General features: G+C 45.6%; 1 protein-coding gene, 1 long non-coding RNA gene and 1 other non-coding gene across 3 annotated transcripts in view; 1 reads left to right on the forward strand and 2 right to left on the reverse strand.

The window, feature by feature from the left end:
• On the forward strand, nucleotides 1–19,400 carry LURAP1 (leucine rich adaptor protein 1). Its single transcript, XM_067726011.1, has 2 exons — nucleotides 1–538; nucleotides 9,693–19,400. The coding sequence occupies exons 1-2, from the start codon at nucleotides 341–343 to the stop codon at nucleotides 10,212–10,214; spliced, it is 720 nt and encodes a 239-aa protein (XP_067582112.1). The 5' UTR covers nucleotides 1–340; the 3' UTR covers nucleotides 10,215–19,400.
• LOC137218688 (uncharacterized) overlaps nucleotides 13,410–19,761 on the reverse strand; it is a 25,764-nt gene continuing 19,412 nt past the window's right edge. Inside the window, exons 4-5 of the long non-coding RNA XR_010940818.1 lie at nucleotides 15,068–15,161; nucleotides 13,410–13,552 (exon numbers count right to left, since the gene is read on the reverse strand). This is a non-coding gene — a long non-coding RNA (uncharacterized lncRNA). The remainder of the gene's footprint in view (nucleotides 13,553–15,067; nucleotides 15,162–19,761) is intronic.
• Nucleotides 16,430–16,536, reverse strand: LOC137220400 (U6 spliceosomal RNA). Its single transcript, XR_010941689.1, has one exon. It is a non-coding gene; the product is annotated as a U6 spliceosomal RNA (small nuclear RNA).

The raw sequence follows: 19,761 nt of genomic DNA on the forward strand, positions 1-19,761 counted from the left end.
AGCATCGCCCAGCCTCACCCATTCCGGAGCCAGAGTCAGGAGAAGGCGCTGAGCTCTTTCAGGTGCACATCCAGCATCGCCCAGCCTCACCCATTCCGGAGCCAGAGGTGTGTGCGCAGCACTCGAATGTACACACACACACACACACACACACACACACACACACACATACACACCCTCTGCGCGGCTTTTCTGAGTGTTACGGCGCCCTCCTCCCGCCCCCACACAGCGCGGGCGGGGACCCACCGGTTCCGCTCTGCACTAGCTGCTGTGAAAGGAGGACCCCTGGGAGCGGGATCCCGGCGTCCGGTCGCCCAACCCTGTTCAGGCTTAGGCCCGCATGGAGGGGACTGCGGAGTCCCAGACGCCTGACCTGCGAGACGTGGAGGGCAAGGTGGGCAGGAAGACCCCTGAAGGGCTGCTCCGCGGGCTGCGAGGCGAGTGGGAGCCGGGAACCTCTGGCGTCCTGCTGCTCCCGGGGGCGCCTAGCACTGGCCACAGCCTGGGGGACAAGATCATGGCGCTGAGGATGGAGCTGGTGAGTGTGGGCTACACGGGCCAGGGGCACGGAGTCTCCAGCATGGGGCCGGAAGGGATGGACTCGCGTCCCCAGAGTTGGGCTGGAGAGGAGGGAGTTAATATTCCCCACCTAAGTCCTCAGGATTCCTATCAGATCAATCTTTAAGCCCTGGGGTCCATTAATTGCGTTCCCCAGGAAGGGTGAGTGGAGTATTGATGGGCCCTGAGCACTTGGGGTGGGAGGCTCGGGGTTTTTTCAGTTGTTTTTTTTTTTTTTGCCAAATAATTGGGAGGGGAGAGGTGAGGATTGGGAAGCACTGAGAACCTAGCACAGCACAAATCTTCCCCCTCTCGCCTCACTTTGGGGCCACCTCTGCCCCCAGCCACCTTTGTAGGGCAACCAGTTTTTTCTCCTCTTGCAAACTGGGCCCAGGGTTTGTTCCTCAGAGGCTCCAGTATCCACCACAACACTCAGCACAGAAGAGATTTGGGTGAAAACTGCCTGGGCTAGGGCCACTAAAAACATCCTCTTTCCCCAACGTTCCCCCACACCCACTTAAAATATTTGAAAGTTCCTAGAACCTTAGCAGACACAGAATAACAGCACCTGCCGTGTTGGTCCCATCACTGCAGACTCAGTCTCCTTCCTACCAACCCCCAAGTACACTGGATATTTGCATCTCATCTGCACTTCCTTGGGGAGAGGAGGAGAAAACAGGCACCCAACCCCTTCCCTGTTGCTGCTGGTCTAGATTCAGAGCCAAAAGGGCAGTTGGGGCCTCCCAGGCTCCCTAGGGCCCTGGTTCTGTTGAAGGGGGTGATTTACACCTGCCACCACTTTGTGGCCAATTCTAGGGAACTGAGGAATTGCCAGCCACTTTCTGGCACAGAACCAGGAGCCCACAGTGAGTGTGTCAGCTAACAGGTCTTCCTGGAGCCCCACTGTGCCCAGCTCTGTGCCAGGCTGAGGGGTGTGTGTGTGTGTGTGTGTGTGTGTGTGTGTGTGTGTGTGTGTGGAGGGGGTGCCTTTGGGAGGGAGGTCATGGGCGCTACCTGACAGCCTGAGAGGCTGGGAGGAGAGATTTGTGGGCAAAGCAATCAGGAAAGGCTCCCTGGGGGAAGGATTTGAATGCCATATGTGCACTTGGCCTTGAAGATCGGAAGCTATTGCCAAATTCTCCAGAGCAGGGCTGTAACTGTGCCCACCTAAGGGAGGGGTCTGGCTTTGCCTCACTGTACAAACTTTAGCTCAGGGCCCAGAAAGAGCTAACTTAGAATGTCTTGCTTTGGAAACTAACTTTCACCAAGTGCATGTGCCAGGTATCATGCTGAACATTTTACAAGATATTCTCTTAGTCCTCACAGAGACTTATTAGGTATGTGATATTTTATAGATGAAGAAACTGAGGCACAGAGAGGTTAAGTAACTGCCCAAGTCATACAGAAAGTAAAAAGCAGAGCCAGGCTTTGAACCCAGGTGATTTGCCTACACTTTACATCTTCACCGTTGAGACCTGCTTTGTGCCAGATACATTAAATGCCTTTCATGTCACTGGAGTGAGAAAAGCAGTCATTATTTTCCCATTTCACAGAGCAAACATGCTTGCAGGTGTTAAGGGGCTTGCCTGAGCTCATACTGGGGGGAGCCGTGCCTAGTCGCTCTGGCTCTCTTTTCTCTCTTTGGTGCAGATTACCTGTTCATAAATTTTAAGGGGTACATTTTAATTTTGATTGGGTCTCTCTGCATTCCTGACCTAGCCTGGCTTGGGGCCCGAGGCTGCCCATGAAGAACTCAAGGGAGGGAGCCTTCTGGGGTCCAGCACAGGGAAAGGCTCCCTATGTGCCCCACGGACTCCTACTCCATTCCTTTCTCCCTCCTCAGCAGAGGTATCTTAGGTTTCTTTATGCACTCTGCCCTACACACTGGGTGGCACCCAGGGGGACAAGGGTGGGGCAGGGGGTTTCCCCTGGAGCCGCTTGTGGCAGAACTAGTCCAAGCCCTCTAAGTACTGTCCTTCAACTGTCCCTCACTCAGCTTTCCTGCAGGGAGGGGGCAGTCCTGCCCTTGAGGCCAAGGTCATCACTGCCTCTAGGCCTCTCCCTCCCCTACTACTCCCTCCCCAAAAGTTGACTGAACCAGACAGACCCCGGGATTTGTGGGAAGGGGAAACAATGGCAACTTCCCCTACTTAATCCTCCCACCCAGAGAACTGTTGCTATGACAACCCACCCCCACAGAGCAGTTTGAGAAAAAGCTTTAGGCAAGGAGAGAGAAGGCATGGGTTCAAGTCCTGGCCCTGCTCCTGAATAATTTTGTGATCTTAAGCAGAGCCCTGACTCTCTTGGCCTCAGTTTTTCTACCTCCTGGGGGAGAGGGCGAGGGGAGAGAGGGGTAACAATAGTCTGGGAATCTCATTCTAAAACCAGGGAGCTAGGACTGAGATCTGTAGGCTTTTATCCCAGGGCTTCATTTAGATTGAGCCATGAGTGAGCCATACTTGTGATCTTAGGGCTGGTCAGAGGGTTTGGTGTGTACATGTTAAAGGGAAGAATGGGGAACCTGAATCCCCCTGGGAAGAGAATTGGGTTGGAGTGGCCTCTGAGGCTGCATCTCTCCTGAGCTGTTTATCCCCTTTCTGTTTCCAAAGAGATGGTGTGAAATGACTGTTTCTTTTTCTGGCAAGAAAGCCTTGCTTTCTTCTATTCTGGGCAGTGATGCTTTCACAGTCAGGGAATCCCACTGTCACAGGAGTATAGAATCTGGTCCTCAGATTCATTTGCCGCCAACATGATAAAACCCAGCCCCCTGAACCCTGGGACCAGCAGAGGGACCAAGGATAGTATAGACAAGAGAATCATAGAACTGAATCTGACCTACCCAATCCTAGGCTAAGCACCATAAACGAACTGGGCAGGACCTGCTGCTCCAGGGAGCTCATAGTCTGGGTTAAGGAAGAGAGAGACAGACTAGCCACTCTGGCACAGGTGCTGTTGGAACTCAGGGAGGACTTCCTGGAAGAGTCTTCATTATAGAGTGGCATGGTCAGATTTGTGCTCTGGAAAGGCACAACTGAACTGGAGAAGACAAGCTGTTTCTTCTGGTTGGAATGACTCTCCATGGCTTTGTCTGGCTAAGTCCCACTTGACCTTCAAGTCTCAGCTCATGTCCTTTATTCTAGGAAGCATTTCCTTACTACTCTGGTTATGGTCCTCTAGGTACCCACAGCTCTCTGTGCAGCATTTGCATCCCCTGGCATTTTCTGCACTGAATTTTAAGTGCTTGTGTCATTGTCTTATCTTAACCCACTAGACTGTGAACTCTCTGAGGGCAAGAAATGGTCTTTTCTTGCTTTATCTACACAATGCCATGCCTATAAGAAACACTCAATAAATATTGTTCCATGACTGAATGGCTTAATTCCACCTTAAGGAAGTGTAGGGAAGACTTCCTAGAGGAGGTGGCATTTGAGTTGTGACTTGAATAAAGTCAGTGGGAATTCCAGTTCAAGATGGCACATTAAACACATGCATTTACCTCCATTCCCCCCTGAAACTCCACTAAAAGCCAGTAGAAAGATTATTTTTAAAGCTGTGAAGCCATTATGACAAGAACAGGAGAGAATATGACAGGAACAAACTTTTGGAAGCTGAAAGCAGAAGGAAGAGTAGTAACTAACTTAGTAGACTTGAAAAAAGCTGAATTCCAAGCCAGCAATGAGGAAAGTTGAAAAGCAACCCATTTTGCACCTCAAAGGTCTCAGGAGTTGGTCTCAGATATTTCTAGATCTGAGGGTGCAAATAGAGCTGAACACAAAAGGGTTGATGAATGTCTGTTTAAGAATCATACTCGGGGGCTTCCCTGGTGGTGCAGTGGTTGGGAATCCACCTGCCAATGCAGGGGACATGGGTTCGAGCCCTGGTCCAGGAAGGTCCCACGTGCTGCAGAGCAACTAAGCCTGTGTGCCACAACTACTGAGCCTGTGCTCTAGGGCCCATGAGCCACAGCTACTGAGCCCGTGCGCCTAGAACCTGTGCTCCGCAACAAGAGAAGCCACCACAATGAGAAGCCCACACACCACAACGAAGAGTAGCCCCCACTCACCGCAACCCGAGAAAGCCCACGTGCAGCAACAAAGACCTAACGCAGCCAAAAATAAATAAATTTAAAAAAAATACTGGTTTTCATTTATATTAGTGATATAAAATTGGGAAAAAAAAAAAGAATCATACTCAGGGGACTTCCCTGGTGGCCCAGTGGTAAAGAATCCGCCTTACAATGCAGGGGACGTAGGTTCAATCCCTGCTCAGGGAACTAAGATCCCACATGCCGCGGTGCAACTGAGCCCGCGCACCACGACTACTGAGCTCGCGCACCTCAACGAGAAAGCCCACATGCTGCAAACTACAGAGCCCACGCACTCTGGAGCCCACGCACCACAACTAGAGAGAGAAAACCCATGTGCCACAACTAGAGAGAAGCTTGCACGCCGCAACGAAGAGCCCACATGCTGCAACTGAAGACCCGATGCAGCCAAAAATAAATTAAATAAACAAATAAAAAATCTTAAAAAAAAAGAAAATATTTTAAAAAAAAAAAAAGGGACTTCCCTGGTGGCAGAGTGGTTAAGAATCCACCTGCCAATGCAGGGGACACGGGTTTGATATCTGATCCGGGAAGATCCGACATGCCGCAGAGCAGCTAAGGCTGTGCGCCACAGCTACAGAACCTGCACTCTAGAGCCCGTGAGCCACAACTGCTGAAGCCTACATGCCTAGAGACCATGCTCTGCAACAAGAGGAGCCACCGCAATGAGAAGCCTGCACACTGCAACGAAGAGTAGCCCTGACTAGCCGCAACTAGAGAAAGCCTGCGTGCAGCAACGAAGACCCAACGCAGCCAAATATAAATAAATAAAATTTATTTTTTTTAAAAAAAGCATCATACTTGGGACTTACCTGGTGTTCCAGTGGTTAAGAATCCATCTCGGGGCTTCCCTGGTGGCGCAGTGGTTGAGAATCTGCCTGCTAATGCAGGGGACACGGGTTCGAGCCCTGGTCTGGGAGGATCCCACATGCCGCGGAGCAACGAGGCCCGTGAGCCACAACTACTGAGCCTGCGCGTCTGGAGCCTGTGCTCTGCAACAAGAGAGGCTGCGATAGTGAGAGGCCCGCGCACCGCGATGAAGAGTGGCCCCCGCTTGCCAAAACTAGAGAAAGCCCTTGCACAGAAACGAAGACCCAACACAGCAAAAATAAATAAATTAATTAATAAACTCCTACCCCCAACATCTTAAAAAAAAAAAAAAAAGAATCCATCTTGCAATGCAGAGGACGCCGGTTCAATCCCTGATCGGGGAACTAAGATCCCACATGCCGCGGGGCAACTAAGCCCGTGCACCACAACTAGAGAGCCTATGTGCTATGGAGCCTGCATGCCATAGCTAGAGAGAAACCCACACACTGCAACGAAGAGCCCGCGCCGCAAAGATCCTGGCGTGTCACATCTAACACCTGACGCAGCCAAAAACTAAATAAATAAAATACTAAAAAAAAAAAAAAAAAAAAAAAAAAAAAATCATACTCTAAGAATCCCTCCCCAACTGGGCAACCAAGTGCCCAGAACTCCTTTATCATCGCAGAAAACTGGAAATGTAAGTTTTGGAAAGAATAGAACAGAAGGAAGGGAGGAAGGGGAACGGAAGAAGACTGGAAGGCAGGAAGGAAGAGAGGGAGGGAGGGAAGGAGGGAAGGAAGGAGGAAAGAGGAAAGGAAGGGGGGAGAAAACAAAGCAGGAGAAGCATTTTTAGTAAGAAAAATTTTGTTTAATACATTTAGTTTGGTCATGGACTACATGGTTTCACTGTTAATAAATTTGTCCCCAGCACGAAATAATTGAAGATGATCTCTTTTATCCTGTGTCATTAATAGTCTGTGCAGTCTGTGGTACTTCAGTTATTTATGTCCACATCTCCTTACTGAAACTGTAAGCTTCTGTTAAGCAGGGAGAGTTTCTCCATTATCTTTGTAATTATTAGAAAATCCAGGTACCCAATAATCATTTGTTTAACTGAAGTCAACAAATATTCTTCTTAATGTTGTGATGTTCTTCCAAAAACACAAATAATTTCAGGTACAAAATTTTCTGTGCTTATGCCATAGTAGATAAGTTAACCATAGTAATATGTAAAGCCAAATAGCTACCATTTATTGATTAGTGAATACTTGTCAGGCAGTATGCTCTGCCTGTTAATGCTCCTTCTATTTCTGAAAATAAACCTTTAAATTAGATAGTATCCTCTTTTTACAATGAAGAAATGATGGTTTAAAGGGAAAAAATATTCCAATTTCATATGACTCATTAATGGCAAAACTGGAACTTGAATCCAGGTCTGTTTAATTCCAGTGCCTATATTTTTCTCAGTGTACAAAGTTGGTCTGATTTCTGGCTTATCACTGTAGGTGTGACTAAAGCAGTTATTTCCTGAATAATTCAATAAACATTTATCAAGTAATATATATTTAAAAAATAATAGAACCAAAGGTCTCCAGGTTGGGAGACACCAAGCAAAGTTTGAGAGCAAGAGGGATTAAATTAAAATATACTAAATGCTATGTAATACCCCTCCCAGCCTTTCCCTTACTTGGCTCCCAGAACATTGGCAGCTTTGCTTACATTATACTCTCTAGACGGGTATAATATAGTGAATGTGATGAACCCAAGAAACACACACACACACACACACACACACACACACACACACACACACACACACACACACGCAAGGTACTACCTACAGGCCTTACCCAATCAAACATCCTAGCAAAATAACCCTTAGTGAGGTTCAGAGCTGGCAAGCCTCAGGCACAGAGAGTTTCCATCAGCTTTTTAGAGACCACTCTGAAGTATAAGCAGCAGCTAAAGATTGTAAGACATCTGATGAAGCCCTTTAACTGTATAGACCTATACAAACAGAAAAAAGCGACTTGAATAAAATGGAGATAATTCAGGGAGATAAGAACTTAAACAATCATTAATTATATCCTTAAAGAGATGAGATAATATTGCAGCCATGAACAAAAACAGGAAGTTATTAAAAAAACATTCAGAGAGGGCTTCCCTGGTGGCGCAGTGGTTGGGAGTCTGCCTGCCGATGCAGGGGACACGGGTTCGTGCCCCGGTCCGGGAGGATCCCACATGCTGCGGAGTGGCTGGGCCCGTGAGCCATGGCTGCTGAGCCTGTGCGTCCGGAGCCTGTGCTCCACAATGGGAGAGGCCACAACAGTGAGAGGCCTGTGTACCAGAAAAAAAAAAAAAAAAATCAATAAGTAGTTATTTGGGAATTAGAAGGTAAGTACCAAAATAAACAGCTAAAAAAGCGATAGTAGCTGTCTTTGGAAAGTGGGATTTAGGACTAGGATGGGGGATCTGTTACTTTTCATAATAAATCTTTGAGAACTGTTTGCTTCTTTAATCTATGTGCATCTATAACTTTTATTAAAAGTAAAGGTAGGGAATTCCCTGGTGGCGCAATGGATAGGACTCTGCACTCCCAATGCAGGGGGCCCAGGTTCGATCCCTGGTCAGGGAGCTAGATCCCACATGCGTGGCGCAACTAAGAGTTTGCATGCCACAACTAAGGAGCCTGCATGCTGCAGCTAAGGAGCTGGCAAGCCGCAACTAAGGAGCCAGCGAGCCACAACTAAGGAGCCTGTGTGCTGCAACTAAGGAGCCAGCAAGCCACAACTAAGGAGCCCATGAGCCACAACTAAGGAGCCTGCCTGCTGCAACTAAGACCTGGTGCAACCAAATAAATAAATATTTTTTTTAAAAAAAGGTAAACCTAGGACTTCCCTGGCAGTCCAGTGGTTGACACTCTATGCTTCCACTACAGAGGCTGCAGGTTTGGTCTCTGGTCGGGGAGCTGGGATCCCACATGCTGCACAGTGTGGCCAAAAAAAAAAAGTAAAGCTAAATAAAATGAAATTTTAAAAGTTGTGTGTGGCAGGACCTGGGGTTCCCACAGAAATATCCTAGAGGTGAAGTTAGAGGGATGGGCAAGAGCTGTATTATGACAGGCTTTTGAAGACCTGCTGCTAAAGTGCTTAGATTTTATTCTCTAAGAGCAGTGCAAAGCCTGAAAATGTTCTTGAGCAAGGGAGCGACAAGTTCACACTTGTACTTGGGGAAGATAACTCAGTGCATCTGAGCTAGAAGGGACCCTAGAGATTACCCAGTAAGTCAAACTTACTCCCAGTGCAGACAAGGAGACTGGTGTATAGTAAAGGGAAGCCCCAAATTCCCAGCCAGTGAGATTCTGACTCTTTGAAGCTCTAGCCAACCCTTCCCTTCCACAGCAGCTGCTACCAACATCCTGAAGGAGGACCAGGTTAGTGCCTTCTTTACCCCCCCAGCTCCTGCCTCATTTTGGCCCAGTCTACTTCCCAATTAACACTTGGCTGCCTATCAGGCTACTCTTTGAACAGGGGATTTTTTTTTTTTTTTTTTTGTGGTACGCGGGCCTCTCACTGTGTGGCCTCTCCCGTTGCGGAGCACAGACAGGCTCTGGATGCGCAGGCTCAGCGGCCATGGCTCACGGGCCCAGCCACTCCGCGGCATGTGGGATCTTCCCGGACCGGGGCACGAACCCGTGTCCCCTGCATCGGCAGGTGGACTGTCAACCACTGCGCCACCAGTGGGAAGCCCCAGGCTACTCTTCGGATGACTGCTTCTAAGTCTTACTGGTGAATCTGGACTGGTTCAACAGTTAATACCCTAACTGTGAAGTTCAAATCTCAGTAGGATTGGATTTTAATACTTAACACTTATTGAGATTTTACTCTGTACCAGGCACAGTGCTCAGTGCCTAAAAAACATCACAAAATTCTCCCAGCCACCCTGTGAGGTGAGTGACCTAACCCTATTTCACAAACAAGGAAACCCAGGCTCAAAGAAGGTAAGAAAGTTGCCCACAGTCATACAGCTAATCAGTTGTAGGGCTGAGATTTTAAACAGCAGTCTCTCTGTTTCTAAAGCCTACACTCCAAACCATTCTATTTCCATGCTTCTTGAAACTGAAGCATAGCTGTTTGGATCACAAGGTAGAGGCCTCTAGAAACATTGCGGAAACCCGTGGCCCAGAACCTGGAACTGATTCCTTCTCCCACTCCCCTAGGCTTACCTGCGAGCCATCGATGTGAAGATCCTACAGCAGCTGGTGACCTTGAACGAGGGCATTGAGGCAGTGCGCTGGCTGTTGGAGGAGCGGGGGACATTGACCAGCCACTGCAGCAGCCTCACCAGCAGCCAATATAGCCTGACAGGCGGGAGCCCAGGCCGTTCAAGGCGAGGCAGCTGGGACAGCCTGCCAGACACCAGCTCCACTGACCGACTGGACAGTGTCTCCATTGGCAGCTTCCTGGACACAGTGGCCCCCAGCGAGCTGGATGAACAGGGCCCCCCTGGGGGTCCCCGTCCCGAGATGGACTGGGCAAAGGCTATACCCGGCGGGGAGAGGGCCAGGACTGAGGTGGACCTGACAGCCACCAGGCTAGGAAGCTTGAGGGCTGTGTGGAAGCCCCCCGGGGAGGGGCTCCAAGGTGGACCTCCTGAGCCACCAGAGGATGAGAGTACCAAGCTGGGCTTTGAGACCCACTGGTACTGGGGCCAGTGCCAGGATGATGTGACCTTCCTGTAACAACTCTTCCACCCTTTTGTACTCCTATGGCTCTTTCATCGCTAGGCCCTGGTCTCCCTCAAATTTATTCTCCCTCAATCTGGGATTAGGAAGAGGCTGCATTGAAATCAGTTACCATGGAAACCTGGCCTCACCATCTCTCTGATCCCTGGGGAGGCTCTGCCTTTATCCTTCAATTATTGGGTCCCTAGAGCTATTTTCATGGATACATTGACTCTAGAGGCTTGACCTGTGGCTCCAGGTGTGATGGTATCTCTTCCCCTTTCCTCCCAACTGGGATTTGATGGTTTAGCATCCCTGCGAGATCACTTATGAAGAGATGGGGGTATAATTGCCTCACCCAACATCTAGCAGCCTTGGCTCCCCTCTTGGCCAAGATGGAGGATTGTGGAGGGTCATGGACATTCAAGGCCAACCCTCCATGGATTGGCCCTCCCAGAAGCCTTTGGGGTTGGTAGAGCCACCCCTTCCTGTCTGGTGAGTGATGTCATTTCCTGCCAGGATGGATTAGCCTTTCTGTACCAGTCTTTTAGTGATGATAGGTCAGTATGGGGGTGTCTGAGCCCCTGCTGCTAAGTGAGACCATATCATTTATTCTCCCTACCATTACTTCTTGTGAATGGGAACATACCACCCTCCTCGCAGGAAGGTTTCTCAGTCAGATGTTTGTACTTCTTCTCAGAGAGGTTCTTAGTATTTAAACAGGGAGTTCTCATTTTATCCTAGGGATTCTCACTTCCTCTCTGACCACACGCCTGTCTGCTGCCAGCATTCCTATATCTGTGCTTTTAGGGAGGAAACTGGCAGGAGCCTCCACCTACAGCTCTCAAAAGTCTGCTTGGCCTGCCCTGCCACAGTCCCCTGTCTTACTCTGTCCCTGGGTTGCCCCCATTCTTGTATTCTGGCTCCAAATCTGTCCGCCAGGAGGTTCAGCCTTTGTGTCTCCACACCTTCTCGGTTTCCACTTTGGGCCTCAGACCTTTTATATGCAGATGAGTCCCTCAGCCTTCTCTCTCCAACGCTGATGGGAGCCAGAGGGAGGAGAAGCTTGGGGTGTACCAGAATCTCCAAAAGGGGGAGGTATCTTCTCAGATCTTGTGATTCCCCTGCCCCCATCCTGCCCCAGACCTTCCACCATTTGGTTACTAGGATGCCAGCCTGAGGCCAGGACACAAGGAATCCCCTTGTCTAGGTTACAATGGGGGGTGTGGCAGAGAAAGACAGAGGGTCTTTGGTCCTAGGGCCCACATCCTGGGAGGGGGGAGAATAGGAGGGAAAAGCTGCTTTCCTTCCTCCCTTAGAGCCAGCTTTAGACTCCCTGGACCTGCTGAGGGAGCAGGGCACTGGCTCTGGGCCTGGATCCCAGGGCCCTAGTGAATTACACCAAAGGAGGGACTCAGGGAACCTGCCAACCTGGGGCTCAGGGAGGGGACAGGCCCAGAGAGAGGGTGGGGACAAAGGCTGTGGCTGATGTCAGAATATGAATTATTGGAGGTTAACCCTTTGAACCCCAGGTAACTGCCCCTATGTTGGTCCCTGTCTTTCCTGGGCCCTGAAACTAGATTATTGGAAGGCAAAAAGGAGAAAAAAGGATGTCAGGTGAGCCTTGCCTATTTGCTGTGCCCTCGTGAGTTGGAGGAGTCTTCCTCAAATCCTGGAATAACTCCTGCAATTTCTCTACTGTTCATTCTATGCTGAGGAAGGGACGGAAGCCAAGTTGATTATCTCCAGTTCCCCTAAACTCCTCAAGTCTGGTTCTGCAACCCCCCACCCCAATCCTTTTGGGACAATACATTTCCTCCTCTCCTCTCAAAGTGATTGAAATCTCTAAAGAATATCTGTAAGTCTCTTCTTTGCTGCCCACCAGCCCTCTCCTTACCCCTCTAGGTCTTGGGGCTCCTGACCTCCCCTTAGGCTGGGAATTCAAATACCCTTTCCCAATACCCTGACTCTGTTGCCATTTTGTGGTGACTTATGGGTAACTACCTTTCCAGTTGGAACTATTGTATTCCTTTTCAAAGCTTGCTTATTCATTTAATCTATAAACTTCTGAGCTGAAGAGGTTGTCCGCCCTCTTGTGACCATTATGCACCATTGCTGGAATAGCTGGGTGAAACCTTCAGGCTCAAATATAGCCTTAAAGACCAGCCCTCTCATTGCACAGACAGGTTAGAGAGACAGGCCTACAGAAGGCAGAGACTTTACCAGTGTCACCCATGGTAAATCTGTGACAATGCTCAGGTTAAAGAACCCAGATCGCCCGCCTGCCTGCCTGTCCACCCACAATTCCATCACTTGGCCAGACTGTTTCCCCACCCCACCCTGTCACCACCCAAGCCCAAAGGATCTGAAAGCAATTTTCTCCCTGTTTTAATAGGTTCTTACCCCACCCTAGAGAGGCAGCTCGATATTTAGAGAAAGAGCCACAGGCTCTGAGGAAAGAGACCCTTGGACCAGGATTGGGTAAAGGGTGCATTAATATGGACCACAGATATAAGGAAGATCAATCTTGGACCAACTATTTTTCTGGGAAGGTAGGGTGAGTAGGCCCAGACATCATGGGGGCAGAATTCAACATTCCAGACCTGGACGTGAGAAGCAGGGGATAGGGGTGGGAGATGAGAGATAAAGAAATCCAGTTGGGTCCTGTGGAGATGGGGAGCTCCAAAGTCAGGGGATTACAGCTCAGTTGGACTGGCATCTGAGGGTATTGAGGGGTTGCAAAGGTGGGTGAGTGGGGCTGCCTGGGAACTCCAGGTAGCCTGGACATCCCGTCTCAATACCTTAGACTCCATTTCACTACTAGAGAGGCCCAGGAACCCTTGGCAAGCACACATTCTTGGTCCCTCCTACCTGCCTCTGGACTGACTGTTTAAGGCTTAGCTCTCCTGTTAGTTTAGACTTTTCCGGGTTATGAGGAGGACCTGTTTAGGAGCTCAAAGAAGAAAAGGGTGAAAAGGGAGAAAGATGCAGAGAGACAAAAGAGAATGGGATGAAAATGGAGGCTTGAAGATATCAGAGGGAGCATACTATCCTCCAAGTGGGCTGGGGACTTGTCAGGGCTTGGGGTAAAGGCAGAGATGACAGAGCTCCTGGCAGCTGCAGAAACAGTGCCTGGGAGTATAAGGGGTGGTGCTGGCTGGGATGAGTCCACCAAGGAGATGAGACCATGTGAATGGGCAAGTGTAAGAGCCTGCATTTAGGATGGGGTGGTGAACTTGTGCACTGGACTGACTGGAAGCTCAGTGGCAGCTTAGGTGAGAAATGCTTGGATCTTGCACTGGATGCAGGCTCACTCTGTGCATGGTGCCAGGCACATACTGGATGTTCAGTGATACCTGTTGAATGAATGGAGGAATGAATGTAAACCCACGAAGAGATGTGACTTATAATTTAAAAAGTGGTTAATTAGGTAGTAATAGGTAATTTAAAGTATTATTCCATTTAATTCTTAGCAACACTGTAAACAATGCATTATTAACAGATCATAAGTGAACTATGGTAGGAACCTACGTCAGTCTGACTGCAGGGGCTTCCAGGAAGTCTTTTCTGATTCCCCACTCCCCTCTCTCACAGACCTTACGCTTCTAGGAGAACAGGTTATGCTGCCCAGCAGCAGGGCCAGTGTACATATTTCCAATTGCTGCTGTGACAAACTTAACGGCTTAAAACAACACAAATGTGTTATCTTACAGTTCTGGAGGTCACAAGTCCGAAAACAATTTCATTGGGTTAAGTTAAAAGTTAAGGTGTTGGCAGGCCTCTTCTGGAGTCTCTTCTGGAGACTCTAGGGGGCAATCCATTTATTTGCCTTTTCTAGCTTCTGGAGGCCGTTTGCATTCCTTGGCTCATGGCCCCTTCCTCCATCTTCAAAGCTAGCAGCATAGTATTTCTCCTCTCTGACCTCTGCTTCCATTCTTACATCTTTCTCTAATTCTGTCTCCTCTTAGGAGGATTACTTTGTGATCAGATATCCTTGTGCTTACATTGGGCCCACTGGGGTAATCCAGGATCATCTCCCCATCTCAAGATCCCTAATTTAACCATATCTTCCAAGTCCTTTTTGCCATATAAGGTAAAATATTCTCAGATTCTGGGGATTAGGACTTGAACATCTTTGGAGGAAGGACCACTATTCAGCCTTCCACAAGCAGAGATGGAGGGTGGGCAGGAGGATGCATCCACACCCAGAAGGAGCCTCTATGCTTTGTCTAGCCTCCTTTGGCCTGGAGTGAGAGATGGTGCCAAGGGGAGCTAGCCAGGCCCAGGCCCCATGTCTGGAGAATGGCAAATGCCTCCTGCATCTTCACTGCCAAGGAGAGCTGAGAGTGAAGGTCAGACTTGGGAGAAGTTCTCAGTTTAGGGAACTTTTCAGGACTGAGATGTCCCTGGTGAACATGGTGGAGGGTTCTAACAGGCTCTATCTTCAACACTGCCTCCTCTCCACGACCATTCTGTGCTCCCCCTCAAGGCAGAAGATAATTACCAGCTAACTAGCCTGGGCTCTCTCTAGAAAGGGTAGATTAGTTGTCTCTCTTTTAAATTATTATCTTTTTATTCCTTAATAGTTAAACCATTCTCCTCAGAGCGGGGTGAACTCTCATCATCTGTTGATACTAAGTCTCTTTTTGTTTGATCTTTTTTTAATCCCTGATCCCTATTGTCATTCCTCTCCCTGACCCAGGTATACACGTTAATGAGTTCAGTATGTGTTTGGATATATATGTATCTTTGAAAATATAAATAATTATGTACTTATGTGTTTTAATATATATAAATAGTAAGCCAGCCTTTATAATGAATTGCCCCATATTACAGTAATTTAACACAATAAAGATTTATTTTTCACTTACACAGGAGCACAGGTATTCTTGGTTGTACAGCTCTCCTTCACTGCCCATTTCAGGTCCCAGGCTTCTTCCATTTTCAGGTGGTGATAGGCTGATCCTGCATCATAAAGTTCCCTGTCAACTTTTCACCAAATTGTTTTACCATCCATTAATGACCATTTTATTAATTGGTTATTTCACTAGCAATTACAAAATGATGATTTCCTAATGCTATTATTTTTTCTTTTATTAGTTCTAATTTTGTACAGAAAAACATTTTCACATCCTCCAGGACCATCTGGTTACCCTGAAATAAAGTTCAGGCCAGGATGGCAAGATAAATGCTTAAATCTCTTTTCCCTTATTTATCCCTTTCAAAGTAGTAAGTTGATGTCCTAGCAACTTGGTGTTTAATGATTTTGTTTTGTTTCACTTTCTCTTTAAATCATTGTTGTGGGGCTTCCCTGGTGGCGCAGTGGTTGAGAGTCCGCCTGCCGATGCAGGGGACACGGGTTCGTGCCCCAGTCCGGGAAGATCCCACATGCCGCGGAGCGGCTGGGCCCGTGAGCCATGGCCGCTGAGCCTGCGCGTCCGGAGCCTGTGCTCCGCAACGGGAGAGGCCACAACAGTGAGAGACCCGCGTACGGAAAATAAATAAATAAATTATTGTTGTGAACTTATAGCTTTTATTTATTTAATGTCTTTTAATCATTTGTAGTTATTTTTCTTTTATATTATAAAAAATCTTGAGTGTAAACAATAGTAGAGAACATAGTATAATGAATTTCCATGCATCCATCACCCAGCTTCAGTAATTATCAACTCTGGCCAATCTTGGTTTATTTATTCCCTCAGCTACTCTCCCCCTAACCAAGATTATTTTGAAGCAAAACTAGATATGATTCCAGTTCATTTGTAATGTTTTAGTTTGTACCTCTAAAAGATAAGCAATTTTATTACCATTATGGCACCTAAAATTAGTAATTCCTCAATATAATAAAATATAACTATTCAATTTTCTGATAAATTTTTTTAAATTTAGTATCAGGATTATGCTGGCCTCTTAAAAGAAGTTAGAATTGTTTCCTCCTTCTTTGTCTTCTGAAAGCATCTGTGTAAGATTGGTAGCATTGTTCAGTATTTGATAGAATTCATCGGTGAAATAATACGGGCTTGGAGTTTTCCTTGTGGGGGAGGTTTTTGTTAACAAATTCAATTTCTGTGATACATATAGAGCTATTCCAACTTTTAATTTCATTTTGAGTTAGTTTTGGTAAGTTGTGTTTTTCAAAGAATTTGTTTCAATTAAGTTGTTGAATTTATTGGCATGAATTTGTTCATAATACTGCCTTACTATTTTTTTTTTTTTTTGTACATGGATCATCAAAAAATATGGAACACTTCACAAATTTGTGTGTCATCCTTGTGCAGGGGCCATGCTAATCTTCTCTGTATCGTTCCAATTTTAGTATATGTGCTGCCGAAGCGAGCACCTTGCTATTCTTTTAAAAAGTATTCATTGTAAAATAAAGCCCAAGTGTAGAAAACACACAAAACAAATGTAAGGCTTAATGAATTATTCTAAGGCAAACACTCCTATAACCACTGCCATGTTAAGAACTAGAACCCACCCAGAAGTCCTGTCCATGTGCCCCATCCCAATTATAATCCCCTTCCTCTGCTGATAAGCAACCATTTCCTGATTACAGTATTCACTTCTTTGTATTTTATTTTATATCTTTATCATCCAAATGGACATCCTTAGATACTATAGTCTTGTCCACTTGAAAACATTTGATGTCTTTTTATTTTATTTTATTGGAGTGTAGTTGATTTACAATGTTGTGTTAGTTTCAGGTGTACAGCAAAGTGATTCACTTATACATATACATATATTTATTCTTTTTCAGATTCTCTTCTCATATAGCTGATCACAGAATACTGAGTAGAGTTCCCTGTGCTATACAGTGGGTCTTTGTTGGTTTTCTTAGACAACCAACATAGTATGTATATGTTAATCCCAAGCTCCTGATTTACCCCTCCCCCACACATCTCCCCTTTGGTAACCATAAGTTTGTTTTCGATATCTGTAAGTCTGTTTCTGTTTTATAAATAAGTTCACTTGTGTCATTTTTTAAAAAATTAGATTCTAAACGAGTGATATCATATGATATTTGTCTTTCTCTGTCTGACTTACTTCACTTAGTACATTTGATGTCTTTATAAGTCTCTTAATTTAAAGTCCCCCCTTCATCCCTTTCTTAATTCCTTACAATTTATTTGTTGAACAACCTGGGCCATTTGAAGTATAGAGTTTATCACAGTCTGGATTTTGCTGATTACCTACTCATAATGCAGTTCTGAATGGTCCTGTGTTCTCAATATTTCCTGCAAATTGGCAGCTGGATCCAGAGGCTGAATCAGACTCAGATTTGATCACTTGGGCAAGACTCTAAGAAGCATATAAATACAGTCTCTATGCTTACAATTTTTTTCAGGTGTTGATGTTTATTGCCGGTGGCCATTTATTCGTTGAGGATGCCATTAATTCTACAATTTTATTTATTCATTGAAATACTTTCATAAAGAGAAACATCCTCTTACCTACTATTTGGTTTCTGAGGGTACGGTTCACATAGGAAAGGCAGAATAAATGTTTGATTCTTTTTTCACCAGTTTTGAAGATAATGAATTGAATCCCTATCATCCTCCAAAGTTGACCACTTTAAAAAATACCACTATGAAAAAGATATATATCATTATGAACCTATGGATTTATATATATTTGATGGGTTTCAATCATCAATTAGAATTGTTGTCATTATTGAACTGCCAAGTGCCCCAACTTTGGCCAGTGGAGTCTCATTATACTGGCTCCTTGGTTCTTTTGACGTGACTCTAGTAATCTTTTCTTTTTTTTTTTTTTTGGCTGCGTTGGGTCTTCTTTGCTGCGCGTGGGCTTTTGGGCTTTCTCTAGTTGCGGTGAGCAGGGGCTACTCCTTGTTGCGGTGCATGGGCTTCTCATTGCGGTGGCTTCTCTTGTTGCGGAGCACGGGCTCCAGGCAAGCGGGCTTCAGTAGTTGTAGTGCGTGGGCTCAGTAGTTGTGGCTTGTGGGCTCTAGAGCGCAGGCTCAGTAGTTGTGGTGCACGGGCTTAGTTGCTCCACGGCATGTGGGATCTTCCCAGACCAGGGCTTGAACCCGTGTCCCCTGCATTGGCAGGCAGATTCTTAACGACTGTGCCACCGAGGAGGTCCCGACTCTACTAATCTTTGACAGCTTTCCTTCTGTTTGGTTTGACAAAATATTCCTGGGTCATCTTCTATACTTCTTGCCCCAGACTGCAATCAACCATTTCTCTAAGAAGCCTTCAGTTTTTTAAGTAAGAAATTATATTTCAAGACCACCGCCAGGCCTTTTCAGTGGACAGAACTACAGATTCAGTGGATAGACTATATATATAGTACACACACATACACACACTAAAACAATTCAGGAGTACATAGTGATACTTTCAATTCAAATTAAAGACTCAAGAACTTTTACTTAATCTCTTCTCTGGCTCCTTTCTTCCATACTGAGAATCTTAGTTTTTAAGGACACAGGAGATGATAGAATATTCCATAATTACTCATTTCTTTTATCTCATACACAAAGCACTCTCAGAATAACAATATTAATACTACCACCAATATGATTACTGAAAACATTTAAAAAGTATTTTGCAAATGCAGTTGCCATTCTCCACCTCATTAAACAACTTTGTAGTGAATCTACATTGTCAGGGCATATAGTCATGATATGCTATACTCTTTTTTCTTCTTAGCCCCTATGTAGTTTTAGTTCTACAAGTTATCTTATAATATTCACCTCCAGTCCTTAAGTCACTCTACTCATTTTGGTTATCTGAAGTTAGTTTTCTACTAGATTCCCCAGGAAAAGCCCTTGGGAACAGTATTCTCTGAGATCTTACATGTTGATAAGTTTGTGTCCTTTATACTTATTAAGTCTTTTGCTAGGTTCACACTTTACTTTCTTGAGTCTCTTAAATATGTTACTTCATTCATAAAGTATTTGAAAAGTCTAATGATAATCTAATCTTCCCTTCTAAGTCATGTGTTGTGTATTTTTTTAGATAGCCAAAGTATTTTTTTCTTTAAAGTTCAGTCATTTTATTAGAATGTCTTGGTACTGGTCATTTGGGGACTATATTCTCAGCTTTGAAGTATGATCTTTGAATGTGTAGCTTCAAATTTTTCTTTATTTCAGGAAAATTTTCTTCAATAGCTTTTAGTGTTTGTTCTGTTCCCTTTTTTTTTCTTTTCTTCTTCAGGGACTCTATCTATCTCTCTATCTATCTATCTAACTGTCTATCTATATTTTAGTCTTCTTTGCCTATTTTCAGTATTCATTGTGTTTCAAATCCTTTTTACCTTTCTTCATTTCTTTTTGATTTAAAATTTTTTCTTTTCCATTTTATTTAAGGCATTATCTATTGTGTTTATTTGCTGTTGTGTACTTTCTAGTTTGGTCTTCATTTCTAAAATGATTTTTTTCTTTCATTTCTCTTTCCTGAGACCTGTCACCTCATTTCTGAGTTTTTCTTTTTTTTTTATTATATGAAACATATATTGTTATTTATCAACATTTTTAAAAGGACATGATATAGAGCAAGTATTGTTTTCCAAACTTACTTGAGCACACAGTTATACTAATATA

This window comes from Pseudorca crassidens, chromosome 2 (assembly GCF_039906515.1).
Source record: "Pseudorca crassidens isolate mPseCra1 chromosome 2, mPseCra1.hap1, whole genome shotgun sequence".
NCBI lineage: Eukaryota > Metazoa > Chordata > Mammalia > Artiodactyla > Delphinidae > Pseudorca > Pseudorca crassidens.

Coding starts and splice junctions, on each gene's coding strand:
- LURAP1 (XM_067726011.1), top strand. CDS start 341: ATGGAGGGGACTGCGGAGTCCCAGACGCCTGACCTGCGAGACGTGGAG. Junction 539..9,692: donor TGGCGCTGAGGATGGAGCTG/GTGAGTGTGGGC, acceptor CCACTCCCCTAG/GCTTACCTGCGAGCCATCGA.